This window comes from Piliocolobus tephrosceles, chromosome 3, assembly GCF_002776525.5.
Source record: "Piliocolobus tephrosceles isolate RC106 chromosome 3, ASM277652v3, whole genome shotgun sequence".
NCBI classification, from domain to species: Eukaryota; Metazoa; Chordata; class Mammalia; order Primates; family Cercopithecidae; genus Piliocolobus; species Piliocolobus tephrosceles.
In genome coordinates this window covers 165,304,913-165,321,924 of record NC_045436.1, presented here as the reverse complement: position 1 = coordinate 165,321,924, position 17,012 = coordinate 165,304,913, and the positions used below count along the sequence as shown (strand labels likewise).

The 17,012-nt window shown below is 33.1% G+C and overlaps 1 protein-coding gene across 4 annotated transcripts in view; it reads left to right on the top strand.

Annotated features, from left to right (window-relative positions):
* Positions 1 to 17,012, top strand: part of SLIT2 (slit guidance ligand 2) — a 368,029-nt gene that overhangs the window by 252,695 nt on the left and 98,322 nt on the right. For all 4 annotated transcript variants that reach the window (XM_023206993.2, XM_023206991.2, XM_023206992.2 and 1 more), the window contains 3 exons: positions 7,434 to 7,505; positions 8,001 to 8,072; positions 15,159 to 15,230. In XM_023206993.2, coding sequence (XP_023062761.1) covers positions 7,434 to 7,505; positions 8,001 to 8,072; positions 15,159 to 15,230 — 216 coding nt within the window. The remainder of the gene's footprint in view (positions 1 to 7,433; positions 7,506 to 8,000; positions 8,073 to 15,158; positions 15,231 to 17,012) is intronic.

Below are 17,012 nucleotides of genomic sequence, written 5' to 3'. Positions count from 1 at the left end.
ATGTTATTTATTATCATAATTAGTAAAAGTGTCGTTGGCATTTTAGCAATTATGTTATAGACTCATGGTTAATCAGCTGGAATGACAGGTGAAAAATTACATAGTTCATATTTTACTAGTAAGCAGCATTATTTAAACTTTAGGAAAAAGATGATGTATAATGTGGAGAATAACTCAGTGCGGGGATGGAGAATAATGAGAACTACTCTCTGTTTATTGAATAATACTGTTAAACAAGTGATACAGAAAGATGATTTTTGTAATTTTTAGAAACTAAAATGAGTAGCAAGCAGGAGAGTTAGCTCAGTGTCTAACTCATAGTAAGTGTCTAAAAAGTTTTTGTTATTAATGAGAAATAAAACAACAGAACCTCTAAGTGTTTTTCTTTCTTGGGTTAATTTAAAAATGTATATATGATAACATGATAGTGACATATTCTCTCCCCCTGAAATCTCTGGGCCATGTGCCTAAGCCCATTTTTTTCCTCTGAGTCTACACCATTTGGTTGCATCTATTGAGTGTATCTTTGTATTTGAATATGTGTCCTTGTGAATACATGCATGAAAATTTTAGCACTCATTCAGAAGGTGCACACACAGATATTTTTGTCTTGCTTTAAAATGCTTAAAGACCAAATGGAAAATGAGGCATTTCTCGCCTATAAAAACACCAATTGAATTTACACTTGGGGGAATATATTTTAGAATGACATCACAAATATGTAAATAAAATTTAAAAATGAATACTTTTAAGGAACAAGAAATCCCAAGACAGAAAATGACGAGAATCAATTAGTATGGACACAATCCTAAGGCAAAACTTCTAGCTGTATGCAAAGTATGTCACTCTAGAGGCCAATATTCACTAAGCTGCTGAAGATGTTTATTAAATTTGCAAAGTTCTGGAGATTGCAATTACAAAACAAATAATACTATAGGCTAAAATATGTTGGATCATTTTATGTAGAAATATATGAAAGATTTTAATGACATGATTTACTGCTAAAACTGGAAGTAACATTCCAAAAATAGAAAGTACTTACTTTACAATTATATGTAATAGGCGTGATAATCCTTAACATCAAAGAAAAGGAATGTTATCTTCCTCCTTTTCAGATGATGGGCCAATCTTACCTATGAGGAGAATGTGTTGGCTATTTAAGTGGACAATTTAAGATTCAGAAGCTACAGTCATTCTGCCTCCCCTCCCCTTACCCCATTAAGACTACGTGCTGTTCTATGGCAGCTGCTTTTGCCATTTACGTTAAAAGCAGATGGAGAAAAATGCGAAGAACTGTCAGTTTTATTGCCATGTATAATCAGCATCTGGGCTGTATGTTACAGACACAATCAATCCAAAGACATATTTTACTGGGTATTATAAAAACTTTTTGTGTTTCTAAGGCAGTCCCCAAATTACAGATAGTGCTATATTTTAATCCTGTTGATCACAGAGATTGCAGCCAATTATATTTTTTCAGCTTCAGTGTGAACGATGTATGTGTGTATGTGTTTCATATACAGTTACTGAGTTATCTGCAAAATTGTACTGCTAATTTGTTTAAGAGCATGATTCGGGACCATATATATTTATTTCACACTAGAAATAAAATAATGTGTGAGATTTATATATACATTTATGTAATGATTTATATAATGTATGTGGGGGGGTGTGGGTGTGTGTGGAGGGGTGTGAGGTTACAGTAGTCCCCTCTCTTCCATACTTTTGCTCCCCATGGTTTCGGTTACCCATGGTCAACCACAGTCTGAAAATATTAACGTATTTTGAGAGAGAGCGACCACATTCACGTAACTTTTATTATAGTATATTGTATTAATTGTATTTTATTATTAATTATTGTTAATCTCTTTAATTAAACTTGATCATAGGCATGTATGTATAGAAAAATAAACAGTGTATACAGGGTTCAGTACAATCTGCAGTTTCAGACATTCAGGGCGTCTTGGAATGTATCCCTGTGGGTAAGGGGAAACTACAGTATATGCTGTAAACTTTTAATTCTTTAATATATTGTGCTGCATATTATATTTTTGATTGCATATATATACATATTTTTATTATTTCACTATTTTTGTATAAGAAAGAAAATACCATATATTTTTTCTACATCTCATGTAATTTTTAGAAAACATTTATGGTAAGTTCTATTCTCCCCATTTTTCAGGAAGAGAAACTGAGACACAGAGAAAGAAAATAGCTTTTATAAGGTCCAGAAAGCTAATCAGCTGCAGATCCAGGATTTAGTCCATGTCTATATAAGTGCAAAACTTACACTTTTAATCGCTAAATGACACACCTTGAAAAATTCTATGTATGTCTATAAAGTGTAGACATATCTCTTGAGGGCTATTGAAGATTTGGCATGTGAATGTTATTTTATATAGTTTGTCAAAATAACACAGTTTTAAAACATTGAAAATAATGTCTAAGAATTGAATGCTAGAGAGCTGAAAGTGTCATTTAAAGTGCTAATACTGTTTAATGTCTTGTAAATGTCTTTAAACCTATTTTTTAATTGCCCCATCATCATACACACTGCATGTTGTATACTCTACTGATGTAAGATCTGCTCACCGATAACCATTAGTGTATTTGATGTGTTACAGAGCCCATTAGTCCACAAGTGGCAGAATTAGACTTCATTGGACTAAAAGATAGCTGCACATAATTGACATGTTCTAAGAGTCTTGTGTATTAAAGCAGAAGGATATTTCATGATTTGTTGTTTTCTATAATTTTTGAAATAGACACCAGAAAGTGTTATATATTGTTTGTAGTTCATTCTTTAGGAACTTTAAAGGCGTGAAGACATGTATAATGAGGTAGCAGTAATTAGTGAGCAAGAGAAAAAATTGTAGAAGTGGAAACAGGATAGGAAGAAGTCTTTTATTGGATAAACATACTTTTGAGTTATTTTTATTGGTGCAGTTAGAAAACTGTCTTCATCTTCTCATATATTGCGCATGTAACTAAAATTTCCTTCTACATTTGGAAGAGTAGTAACAGCCATTGCTTTGGTTCCATGTATGTATGTATGTAAACACACAAACACATACAGTGATAAGATGTTATGCAATCATTTCCATAAATTATGTGGAGAAAAAGGTGTTGGCTCCTTTTACATGGAAAAGTCTTTCTTGTAGTATGTGATTTACAGTACTTTCCTCCCCTACTCACTTTCTAAATCTATTTTTACTTTGAAACTCATGATACTGAATTTTCTCTGAAGGACTGGCATTTGAAAATCTCTTAATTATGGTGGATTTTATCCATGGCATGAAAATATATCTTAGCCATTATACTATCTATTTTTGTAATCCTGGAATGTTTTTAATTAGGTTCTTTATGGAACAGTGGATTCAAATTTGCACTTTATAAAATTCAGCAGCTGCTATTAAAGCACAGATTGCAGGACAGCAATGCTAGAAAATGTAAATTTTATTTGCCCTTTCTTTTTACCTCAACCTGAACACTTTAGTATTTCACTTCTTTATTTTTTATGATCTAAGTATGTTTTCTTCTTTTTGTAGGACAAAGGACATCATTTGAGATGTGTGTTGGCTTTAGTTTATCAAATATATTCAAAGTTCTTACAATGAAAAAGGACAAACTCTTTATTCTAAAGACCCAAAAATTTGCAATAAGTACAAATTAGTTTATTGTTTGTCCACTAAAGAAGAGACAACAGGCATTTTGTAATATATTACAATTTATTGTTTGACATCTGTCCATGGTAGAATATTTTCCTGCTTGAGAATCTGTCCCTCTGAATGAAGGATGCAATTATGTTTTGCCTTAATGAACTGCTGAAACAGTGCAATAAAAACCAATTTGCTGCTGAGTCAGTGTAAATAACAACGTAAACTGTGTATCAAATTTTTTTTTTGGAACAAGATTGAAAATAGATACATGAATAAAAGTAAACAAATCCATGGTACATGTCATTGTACAACTTTCTGTTGTACATGTAAATGCAATAGTTTGCAATGTGAAGATCAAGTCCTCGGTACATTGCAATAACAGATGATTCACGCAGCATCACTCAAATGTGTCCAAAGTATTGTTTTTGCATATAAAAATATAATGCCATTTTATCATGACTCCTCTTTGTTTTATAACTTTTTTGAGTATGCATTTTCAAAAAACAAAGGCCTTATTTATTGTATAATTTGGAGATTTTTTGCCTTCAGTCAGTGAAATTACTTGTAGATTAATTACAGAAATTATCATAACATATATTTGAGTGTCATTAGAAAAATTAGTGATCATTATGAGTATTCTAGTTTGAGACTTTAAAATAATAAATGAATTTTAAAATTTCCAAGGAATATCTTCGGTTATATCAAGTTATAGAATTAGTTTGGCCACATTTGTGAGCTCAGGTTATTGACATTTCAGAAGTCTCTATGCTGAATATAGCATTAAAAAAAGACTTATATTGGAGAAATTTGTTTTGAAATCTAACTGCAAAATAAGATTATTTATCAATAAAACTTTCACAAATGTATGAACATCTCTGCTTTTTGATTATCATTGAATTCCAGTCATATAGCATAATATTTTGGACAGAGTAGACATTAAATATTCATAGGGTGAATGAACTAATTAATGATTATTGGTTTCTTTAGATTATTTTCAAGAACCTGAAATCATGTCTATGAAAAGTAGTATATGAACTAGCTTTGCATTACTATTAAAAGAAATCTACTAGTCACTAAGAATTATTATTTTTTTCTCATCATAGCACTATGTTATTGTGAGCAAATCTTTAACACATTGAAATAATATTTAATTGGCCAGGATATGAAGTCTTCTAACCAATCATTATTATTCCATCTGTAGCTCATTTTCTCTGTATATTTATTGATTACATTTTAAGCTTAAAATTCTACTATAAGAATGAATAAAGGCCAAAAAGAATTTCTCTTCACTGTCAATCAAAACATTCTAATCAATAAAATAACAGGCAAATGATTTACATGTCCTTTACTCTGTTTAGAGCTTTTGAAAAAAAAACTCCCTTTCTTACGACCTAGATAAATAATACAGATGACAAACTCATATTTCCATCATACAGCTTATTTACTGTCTTCTGGAGTAAATCCACCCATTAGGAGCCAAGAACCCAGTGAGCAGGGATATGTGAAAACGAATAGAATACAGTGAAATAAGAACAGAGGAGTTAAGATGGTGTCCTTGGGTATATAGGAAAAGGCGCAACTCATTATGCCTAAGAAAATAAGGAAAGGATTTAAAAGGAAGCCATGTTTTCACTGTCTTAAAATAACTAAGCATTATTAATATCAATACTAGTATAAAAGTATCACTAACGTACAGGTCCAATAATAAGAAAGAATTGAGGAAATAGGATACGTTTCGACAATGGAATATTATGAAGGCATTAAAAGTAATGTCTTCCAAAATGTTTAATGATATAGCAATACATGTGTGATATGATGTTGGATGTAAAGACAATATACGCAATTCTATTTGCAGTAATACCTCAGTTACATAAAATACGCTCAAAATTCTGTATACAGTAATACCTCAATTATATAAAATAAATATGCAAGCAAAAAAACGCTAAAGTAAAATTCACTGATCTGAGTGGTGCATTATAGATTTAGTTTTTAACCATATTTTTTACATTTTCCAAGTACAGTAAGCACCAAGGAGATAGAGTGTCTCATCAAAGTGAAAAAAGATTGTTAGTAATATCAAATGTTACAGTGAGTTCAAGAGCAGTGAAAACTGAGGAAACCCATTGAATGGTGAAATAAAGAGGTCAGAGAATGAACCCTGATGCTGTTGAAGAAAAACCGTAGCACTGTGAGAAGGGCTTTGAAATCAGAAAAGACCAAAATTTTGGCAATTTGATTTAATGTCCTAGGGATCATTTGTTTGTTTTGATTTTATTTTCATTAAATGTTGTGTGTGTGTGTGTGTCTGCGTGTGTGTGTGTGTGTATGTGTGAAAGTATTACCAACATTCAATAAAAATGAATTAATGTATAGGACACATATGTGGTCAGTATGTTTTCATATTTATTCATATTTAAATATATACACACGTATACATACACACACACACATATATATATATGCGTATATTTTTTCAAATCCAGGCAGGAAAGTGGAACTCATGCTAGGTGAGCTTTATTTTCCTGTTGAAAATGAACTCTATTTTTCTGTTGAAAAACAGAGGGATTTAATATAGAGAATGGACTAAACAATTGCAGGAAGGTAACAGGGAAAAAACTGCTACCACCCCAGGGCGGTAAAGACAGAAGAAGCTGGTATTTCACAAAATTAGAAGGTGGCACCAGCAGAAAGTTAAATTAGGAAGGAGACGAGACCACTTCTGTAGACATCCCCTGAGACAGAGAAAGGAAGAAATACCCCAGCTTCTCCTCCCCGCCAACGCTTCACCACCCTACCAGTGTCTGTCACTGGCAAATCTCACAGCAGCCTGTTGGCAAGTGAGCCTGGGATATATGGTTCACTGGAGCCAGCTCTCTGGGACACAGAGCAGAACAGAGGCGAAGGAGATGGGAAATGATCATAATGATGTTTCTTTGGAGAGAAAGGAGGCTGAGAAGCAACATTTTTTGGATAGACTAAAACATGTACCAAAGACTTCATGAAATCTACTTATTTGTGCATTGATTCCTAACTAGGTGGGTAAAATCATGTCTTTCTCTGTTAGCAGGACCATAGAGTAGATGATATCAGAGTTATTTTCACCTCTGTGATTTTAGTATACCATAAAAATACTTCAGTTGTGCTCAAATGCACTTCGCTGCAGTGGTTTTTATGTGAAATATTCACAAAATGAATCCACAGAGCCTAGGCTGAAAGTATCTGTAGCATATATGGATTTATAATTTAACATTTTGCCTCATAAGAAGCTTCAAAATTAATTTTGTGAGTAGAAAATTATTTTTTAACCTATAATACACTTTCTGTAGAGGAAATAAAAGTTTTATAAAATTTAATATTCAACAGTAATTTTCTTTGTGGAAGAGTTATGATTGTATCTAAAATATGTAATAGATTTATTCAGTATTTCTACCTATTTCTCTAATTTATATTAAGGTAATTAAAATGTACTCCTAAGTTAGTTTCTTAAAGGTATTATTTCTTTTGTACAAAGTCCAGACTTAAATATTGATGGATATGTAGTACTTAAAAATCTGAATATTTTAATTGTTTCTATAATTGGCTTGTTTTTAATCCCAATTAGCTTCACATTTAGGGACAGAAAAATTAAATTTAGTGCTTATTTTTCAGGAAAAAAAATATCTCAGTCATGAAGAACATCAGTTTTACCTCTTGACATCAGTCCTGAGCTTGAATTAAACATGTCTGAAGGTTCATGTCTCCATTTAAAAGTTGAATTTTTTTTCATTGCAGACGTTTGGAACAGAACACAATCAAAGTCATCCCTCCTGGAGCTTTCTCACCATATAAAAAGCTTAGAAGAATGTGAGTGAACAATATTCTACAATATATGTAATTTTAAAAATTAGACAGGTCATGAGACCATGCAAAGAAACCTAAGTATGAGTATATCAGTGTTTGACAGCTTAAATATTAAGTGATGTGACTGTCGGATTACTAGCTCTGTAATAATATTTTAATCTTAATATCTAAACTATGTAATTTTTAAAGGTCTCTGTAATTTAGCATATTGATTCACACAAATGTGAATGTTTATGGTCAATATATTTTGCAAATATATTCAGGTGTTCTATTGTCAAAAATAAGACATGGTATCTTATATGGGAAAATAGACAATGGTTATTTTTTAAAGTATGATTTCTTTTTTAAATTTCGGATCCTTCAGATGTTAAGTGTTGCACATTTTGTACATGTATTGATGAGTACAAAACCAACATTTAAAAGCCATACATAGCTATTTCCACAGTAAATCTCACTGACATTCGATTGAATGTAACCTAACCCTATTTGTAATCTTAGCGACCTGAGCAATAATCAGATCTCTGAACTTGCACCAGATGCTTTCCAAGGACTACGCTCTCTGAATTCACTGTAAGTATTCACTGGGTCACTGAAGGAAAACAGAAACCACAGCAAAGAGTGGCTACCTTTTTTTAATTGGGGTTTAAAAATACTCTTAGGTTTTTATTGTGAATAATGAATTATTAATAATGTTAATTATTAATCATTACTGGATCCCATTATTTTTATGGAAGACTGCTACCCGTCACTAAAATTCACCAGTTTTTAGGGGTGTATATTTTATGGTTTGATCATTTTGCTGTTAGGAGAGCAAGAGTTAGATCCCCTTTTTGACCTTTTTTTTATTTCTAAAAGAAAAAGAAAATATTTATTTTGGAAAGCATATAGCTAGTATCTGGGGACAATATCAGTCTCCTTTGAAATGCTAGGCAAAGTCTTGCTGAGAACACTTGAAGATGACCACTGAGAGGAAACCTCCACTCTTTTTCATCACCTTAATGCTATCCTAAAAGAATAAGCTTTTAATCTCTCAAAGAACAAAGATTTTAAAATATGACAGCTTTTTAATGTCAAGAGAACCTTCAGAAAGATAACTATGTAAATTAAAGAAGTTTAAATGTATAGAGGCTGTTATTAATATTACTTCACACTTGTAAAAAAATCTTCAAAAGTCCACCAAGTAACCTTTAGATCAGATTTTAAAATTCAAAAGTGGAAGCCGGCACATTTTTATTTTTTAAGAGCTGATACTCAGAGAAAGGTTCTTATTGATGTCAATTCCTGCTGAAATCTTTCAGATTTCAGAGGTCGGGGTAGCCAGTGAGAATGCTGAGATACACATGTGTGAGACCCAGATAAACCCCTGGAGTTTGTGGAACAACTTGCTGGCACTCTTTCCAAGGGGAGAACTAGATCGAAGTGCTCATCTGGGCACAAGAGTGTTCAGATTGCTATGTTAGTCTGTTTAAAAAAAAAAAAAACTACAATTTTATTTTTAAAAAGGAAAATGGAAAACTGTTGCTTAAGTGGTAGTATCCGCTTGGGTTCACTTTTGCTTGTTTTTGTCTTGAAGGGTTTTGACTAGAAGAAGCACAAGATTAAAGGAACAGTTGTTGGCAGAAAATATAGAGTGTAGTCATGTATTGCTCTCAGGCTGTACTTTCAGGTTCTAAAATAACTAGGTTCAATGTAAAACTCAGATCACCCAGTCAGATTGTCCATAAAGTACTGTTAGCACCCTTCTGAACAGTAATGCTATCCAGAATAAACATTGACAACCTCCCCATCATACAGAAGGACAAAAGGCAAATCAGCGTATCAGTTCCTGATTCTCCACAACTTTGGTCCTCAAAGATAACCATTTATGTCAACAAGAAGAGAAATCAGTGGGAAATTCTTATTTATATCAGCTTGCTTGCAGAGTTTGATAGTAAGCTCTTGCCTTAATAGTGTTAATTGACACTTCTGTGGTTGTAAGAATTAAAAGAAAATATATAAAGATATTTAAAAGTAAATTATAAATAGAACAGCTTATTATAATTTGTTACTTCTCTCAATAAATTATATTATGTTTGTTGATAAGCAGGTTCCTGTAATTAATGATTATAAAGTATGTAATCCAATAAAGAATAAAATAGTATGTTGTCACTCCTTTTGCTATTTGCTAACACATATAAAATAACATGATTGCTACATTGAAATCTAAGGCCTTGTGATGAGAGCACTCACACACCCAGTTGTCTTAGAAGGCCATAGAAAAGCTTTATCTTTACTTGAGGATAAAGTAAACTGCAGTTAAGTGAGGGAGTTAAGTCACTGGGGTTTTTCCAGTTCAAAATGTAGCAATACGTGGAAGATTACAAACTGTTTGCCAAAAGTGGAATACCTGCATAATACTGTAAAACAGATAAAATGAAAGAAAATCAAATAACTGAGTTATTTTAGAGAAAGCCCACGTGTTATATAACACATATCATTTTCCTCGTCATGTTCACAGTTTGAGTTCACTTTCCAAAGATTAAGTTATTTTCCCCTCCTTAAAATATGTAACTACACATATTTGCAATAGCTCTCTTCTTCATTGATCCACAGTTAATATGTTCAAAAGAAATGTATTGGGCCCGATTATGTACCAGGCTCTAGTAGAGGGTCTAGAGATGCAGAGTGACCAGAATACAAAAATCCCTGCCTCATGGAGGAGACCAATGATAAACTGGCAAATGTATAGTATACATAAAATTTACCTATATTTATAGTATTACATCTATCTGTAGATGAAAATGCTATGAATAAAAATAAAGACAGAACAAGGGATAAGGAATCCTGTGGTTGGGGGGAAGCTAAAACTTTGAATAGGATGATCAACAAAGACCTGAAGAGTGAACTGTGTAGAAAGTGCAGATATATAGAGGAAAGGCATTCGAGACAGAGGGAACAGTTAAATACTAAGGACCTTTAGCAGGAGTATGCTAGATGTTTCAAGAATTAGCAAAAAATATCACTGCGACTGGAGAGTAGTGGGTGCTTGAAACTGAAGTAATGAAGAGAATGCAATTGTAACTACAGGTCTGGGACACTATAATTAGGGTGGGGGAGGAAAGCCAGTGAACGCTAGATTTCCAGAAAAGAATTGTGCTGGAGATCATGATAGTGACCAGGAGTTAAAACCTTCCAGAAGGGAGCAGAGTACTTGGGAGTATGTAGTTTACTACAAAAACCGTGCAAGTACAAGGCAACACCTCTCTTTATTTAAATAAAAATTTTGCTTACAAGTTTCACTTACACCTGATATTTTAATACCATGCCTTTCTAGAACTGTACTCAAGAATATAGACAGATTAATTTAATCACTGCATTTGCTAAATACATGAAAATATTTGAAGGTGATATGATGCCAAGCACCTCTATTGCATTCTACTTAAAAAATAAAAATTTCAGCCAGGCGTGGTGGCTCACGCCTGTAATCCCAGCACTTTGGGAGGCCTACGCAGGCAGATCACTTGAAGTCAGGAGTTCAAAACCAGCCTGGCCAACATGGTGAAACCCCATCTCTACTGAAAATACAAAAATTAGCCAAACGTGTTGGTGCACGCCTGTAATCCCAGCTACTTGGGAGGCTGAGGCACAAGAATCGCTTGAACCCAGGAGGTGGAGGTTGTAGTGAGCCAAGATTGCACCACTGCACTCCAGCCTGGGTGACAAAGTGAGTCTGTGTCTCAAATAAATAAATAAATAAAAATTTCAAGTTATTTAATCACCAAAATTGCATCTCTTAGAGACAAGTGGACTTGATTTACCTAATGATTTTTATGTCCTCTCCTACTAAGAAATCCTATAACTTTTAATTAACATTATCATTTATTTTTATTATGTATTATGTAAACTTATAATGTTATATTAATATATTGTTACATAGTATAATATGCAATATATTAACAAAACAAAAACCAAACATTCATCATGTCATTTTATCTTCAGGGATTTTAAAATTTCTTTCAATGTGACATCAACAAGATTGTTATAATATTTAGTAATAATGTCGTAAGAATTCATCATACTAGTGTTTTTAGCATTGTCTGTAAACAGTTTTTATTGTTTTCTGCTTATTACTTGGAAACTTCCTTCTATAGTAACAAAACGTTGTATCAATGTAGCATACTGCTAAGCATATCGCCTTTAGGACACTAGGTGGCTGTGTTCAAATCCTGGCTCTATTACTTAATAGAGGCTGAGCTAGTTACTAAATTCCCTGGGTATTAGTTCTTCCATCTCTAAAATGAGGATAAAGTTACTTCCCTGCCAGCTTTGTTATAGAGTAAACATCAAGAGATAATAGGTATGGCCATGGCAAATTCATCTGTTGATACAAAGCCATTTGTATGTTTCTGGATCTCAATTATTTCCGAGAATCTTTCTTTATGCCCAAGTTCCTCAATGTATGATTTTTCTCTTTTCCCATTGTCTTCATTAGCCCTTTGTAAACTATTTTAATTCATTTACTCTAATTTCCTTATTTCTTCAACTAGCTCCCAAATTCCACAGGGGTCTACAGTGGAAGACTTGAACGCTGTGCTTAGATTTCCGGCAACCTTTTCCTAAACTGCTGTTAACTCTCCTGCCCAGTATCTTGCATTTTACTACAGGTTTTCAATGAAAATTAAAAGGTAGCACCTCTGTTTTGTCCTCTGCTTTATCTTTACTGAACTCTTCTAAAAATCACTTCAAGTTATAACTTTCAAATGTAGACATGTAAAAACTTTTATAAGTATAATTTCCCTGACATTTTTTTGAATAATAAAGTCTCTGGCCATGACACCTTTTTCATGATGGTCATCTTATAGGTTGCTATTTTGGACATTTTTTTCTCTTCAGTAGGAGTTGTCTTCTGCCAGCTTTCTTTTTTGAGACAGAGGGTCACACTGTCACCCAGGCTAGAGTCCAGTGGCGTGATCTCGGCTCACTGCAACCTCTGCCTCCCAGGTTCAACCGATTCTCCTGCCTCAGCCTCCCGAGTAGCTGGGATTGCAGGCGCCTGCCACCACACCCAGCTAATTTTTTGTGTTTTTAGTAGAGACAGGGTTTCACTGTGTTGACCAGGCTGGTCTCGAACTCCTGACTTAGTGATCCAGCCACCTCGGCCTCTCAAAGTGTTGGGACTATAGGCATGAGCCACTGCGCCTGGCCTCTGCCGGCTTTCAACAAGAGCAGGAGAGCTCAAACACTGGTCACCAGCTATTGCTGCCTCTTACTGTCCTCATGCTGAAACTCACAAGGGCTAAACTGTGTTTAACATTCTTGGCCTTCCTTATACAGCAGGTGCAAGAGCTGCCTTAAAATTTCCCTATTGTTCCAAAAGACTAGCCAAAAAAAAATCTCTATCAGAGTATTTGTATGTTGTACACAAATATACATATGTATATTATATGTATGTATATATACATATAATATACATATGTATGTATATAATAGTACATATGTATATACTGTCTATGTGGTATGCTGAACATAAGTCATGTATAAACTGTAGAGAAGATACTCAGTTAGTCATTCTTGGTATTTGGGTGATACTATCCACATCCCTCATATATTGATTTTCTTTTCAGCTGATTCCACTTTTGTCTTTTAATTTCTTTTAAAAATTCCTTTTCCTCCAACAGTGTAGGACAAATTCTCACTGGCCTTCTCTTAGTTTATATCTTTATGTGATGATATTTCTTTCCCTCATTTTTATAGATTTTGGCCCTATTTCCTGGGCTGTCATCCAACTTCTCTATCCTGGTCTTTGGAATTTTTATATTTTAACTTATTTTCCTTGCTGTCATTTTGATCTCTTTGCTATGTAAAATACTGTACCCAGCCCTAGTCCTGCTAAACCTTTTTGGAGAAATGTCATTCCCATCACATTGAGTATTTCTTTATTATTCTTATGGTTAATACTCCATACAGCAATAATACCTATACAGATAGATTTCCTGCATCCTAGTGTAATTTTCTCCTTTTTTGCTGTTTACCCACTTTGTCTCATTACAATAGCATCTGTTACTTTTTAACATGGTCTTAAGGCAAACAATGATTTATTGGAAAAAATAATTCCACAATATAAATACGATGCATCTCCTAGCTTGTTCTCCTTTCACGCTATTTGGGCCAACCTTCAAAGCAAAAGTCTCAAGTGAACAACCTACGAAATTGTCCACCCCTTGATCCTCATGCAGGTTCTCCACAATTTATACACATCTTTGTTCCTTTCTAAATTGCAGTGGATTCACAATATCAGACTCGTTGACTATTCAAAATTACTCTTTTGGATTTCCCTTTGAAGCCATATCTTCTTTATCTCAGTCATATCAGTGCCTGAGACATGGGCAGATGATGGGCATTCAAAAATGACAATTGAATTGAGCACCAAACTTAGAATCTGGCAAAGTTACTGGCGTGTAGTAAGTGCACAATCTCTATTGCTGAGTGAATGAATTGAATGATATTGAATTGAACATCCCAAATTGGTGCCATCTTAATCTATTCATTTGTGTTTTCTAATGCCCTCTCTTCTGTTAATCTTGACCTCAAAATATATATTTATTCATGCTTTACCTTTTCTGATTCCCTTTCTACCTCGTTCTGGACAATATAGAATCCTCTTTTTTGTTCTTTGATTTTTAAAATGGTTTCTTTTCTAATTGATTTACTTTTCTAAAGAAATCTACGTTTTCTACAAACAAAATTTCATATTCTGTTTTATAGTTATATCATGGAATCTAAAGAGACAAATGGAATATCTCCTTACACTATAATAGCACCCAGCTTTATTTATTCCTTTGAGGATTTTCTTCACATTTTATAATATACCTTACCTCTCTGTGACATTTTGAAAAAGGAACAGCTTTTCTCTCACATATTCATTTCTCTTGTATTGTTATTTTCTTCCTTTTCAAAAAGAGATTATATACTGCTGCCAAACATATCAATTATTTAGATTCTCATTTCAGCTTTTTCTTTATATGTTATGGCAGCCATTTGTTTATTTCCCAAAAGAATATTTCTCTGATCTTTGAAAATAATATATGCTTATTTTAGAGATATATTAAAATACACAAAAATATGTAGATGTAAATTCAAATCACCTCTGGATGGCAAATCATCTGCCATCTAAATATGCTTCCCTTTTATTTTGTGCATATATGTATATATTTTTTAAACAAAATTAACATAATACTTTAACATGCTTCTTTTTTACTTAATGTTGTATGTATCATGAGGACTTTTATGTCACTATGTACTCTTCTATTCTTGATTCTACACTTAGCATTCTTCTTTGTTATATATGGTGTGCTCTCATTACATATGAACTGTGTATTTTTGTGAGTAGAAAAACAACTTAAAAGGAAACATTTCTATGAAATGGCAATGCAAGTGGAAATTATGTATATACATATGTTCTTTATTTTTTTGTTTTCCAAATGTCCTACAGTAAGCATATATCTGATCTGCAATCAGGCAAAAGACATTTGTAAATGAAGTTTGTTTACTCAGCTGTAACTTTTATGATGTATTGATTGCCTACTAACTTCCTCTATGCCTGAGTAAATATGTATTAGATGAATTTGTTATGCAGGTTTAGTGTCTAATTTTTTTCATTTAAAACATTTTTTTCAGTGTCCTCTATGGAAATAAAATCACAGAACTCCCCAAAAGTTTATTTGAAGGACTGTTTTCCTTACAGCTCCTGTAAGTATTTGATTGTTTTCGATCTCTCGAGCCTAATAATATATATTAGCCAGTTTGTTATCTCATATTTTTATGGAGGCTTTGGAAAAATTTGACTCAAAATGATACAGTTTAACAAAATAGAAAAGATTAGTCCAGTCAAGCTAACATTCTTGATTATTTACTTGAAGACACTACTTTTTGGAATAGTCCCCAAACCATTTTCTCTACACTATCATGAATGTATGCATTCTGGCTGCTGTATCATTTAAGGCTTCTACAATCCCTGTCCTTGTGAAACATCTCTGTTTTAACTTAACCGGTAGTTGGAACCGAGAAAGATATGGTGATATACTCAACAACCTTTGTCCAAAGAATCTGCAGGAGCCACAGTGCTGCAATAACTTCCTCAAACACAGATGGTGTGCCATGAGCTCTAACATGCAGTAGTCCTCAGACTAACCTTTAGAGAGAGAATTACCTGTAAATCAAAGACCACTCTGACTAGACAACAGATACTGCTCATTTGTCTCAAAAGAAGTATTTACCATACATATTTGCAAAAAGCAGATTTAACACCATGTGTTTTAATGCATGCCCATATGAAAAGTAAAGTTGGAAAAAAATGCAAATATTAAAACTTGGTAGTTAATCATCAAATTCTATTCGTATCATCAAACAGAGGACCTCATTTGGGGCACACACTGGCCTAGATGCTTTAGATACAAAGATACTTGTGTTATAATTTTTTTCTTAGTAAATCTCCCTTAAAATTCTTACATATACAATGTTATTTTCCCTCTGGAGTATATTTGTTTCTTGGCATTTATTTGGTAACTATTCCTAATCCCACAGTCTTCATATATATATACACATATATATTTTATATATAATATATTTATAATATATATTATAAATATTATATATAATTATATAATATATATTATATATATAATTCCTGAATTGATAAACCTATGTTCTTAATTACATCCTATTATCCATGTCTGAAACTTTTTCACCATTATGCAGAAATGTATTTCACATTCTACCCCAGCACGCACACAAACAAATGAAACAAAATGTTAACAAAACAATAATGAACCTTATTATGTGTAGTGCTCTCCTTTCTGTTCACCCCCGCCCCAATTCTCTCTTTATTTTCTCAATGCCACATAACCCAGTAAATTTATTTTACAATAGACCAATGAGTCATGACAAATACTGATTTTGTTACTTAATGACTTTATTTGGGTTTCAAATTTTTCTAAGCTTCGCATTTCCGTTATTAAATATTGTTACTAATTTGATAAAATTATGCTATTCACAGTCCAGATGTCTGTATGCATTGTAGATATAGCTTGATGCTGTAACCAAGTATTGCCTACTTGTGACTCACCTCTCTGCCATTCTTCCACGTTTCCCTAGAATTACTCTCTGTGCCAGTTATTCACAATCACTCTTACTATCACTGCCCTATCTACTACCAATACATAAAATGTCACCTTCTTTTTTTTTTCCATGCACACTTATTGGTGGCTGATGTAACACACATGCTAATAAAATATGGAGATCTATATAGATAAACCTTACTTCTAAAGCCATCTTTATAAAGTTTTATTTCTACACTAAGGCTCATTCTTAAGCCTGCCAGAGGGAAAGAATGACATGGTTATCTCTTTACAGCAGACTGAGAACCTGGTAAAGTTAAGTGTCTTAGTTTTGGTTGGTCAGATATTAGAGAGAAGAGGCAGGGAAATGAAAGAAAGAAAACAGATTGTTGTTTGATATTTATTTACTATTCCC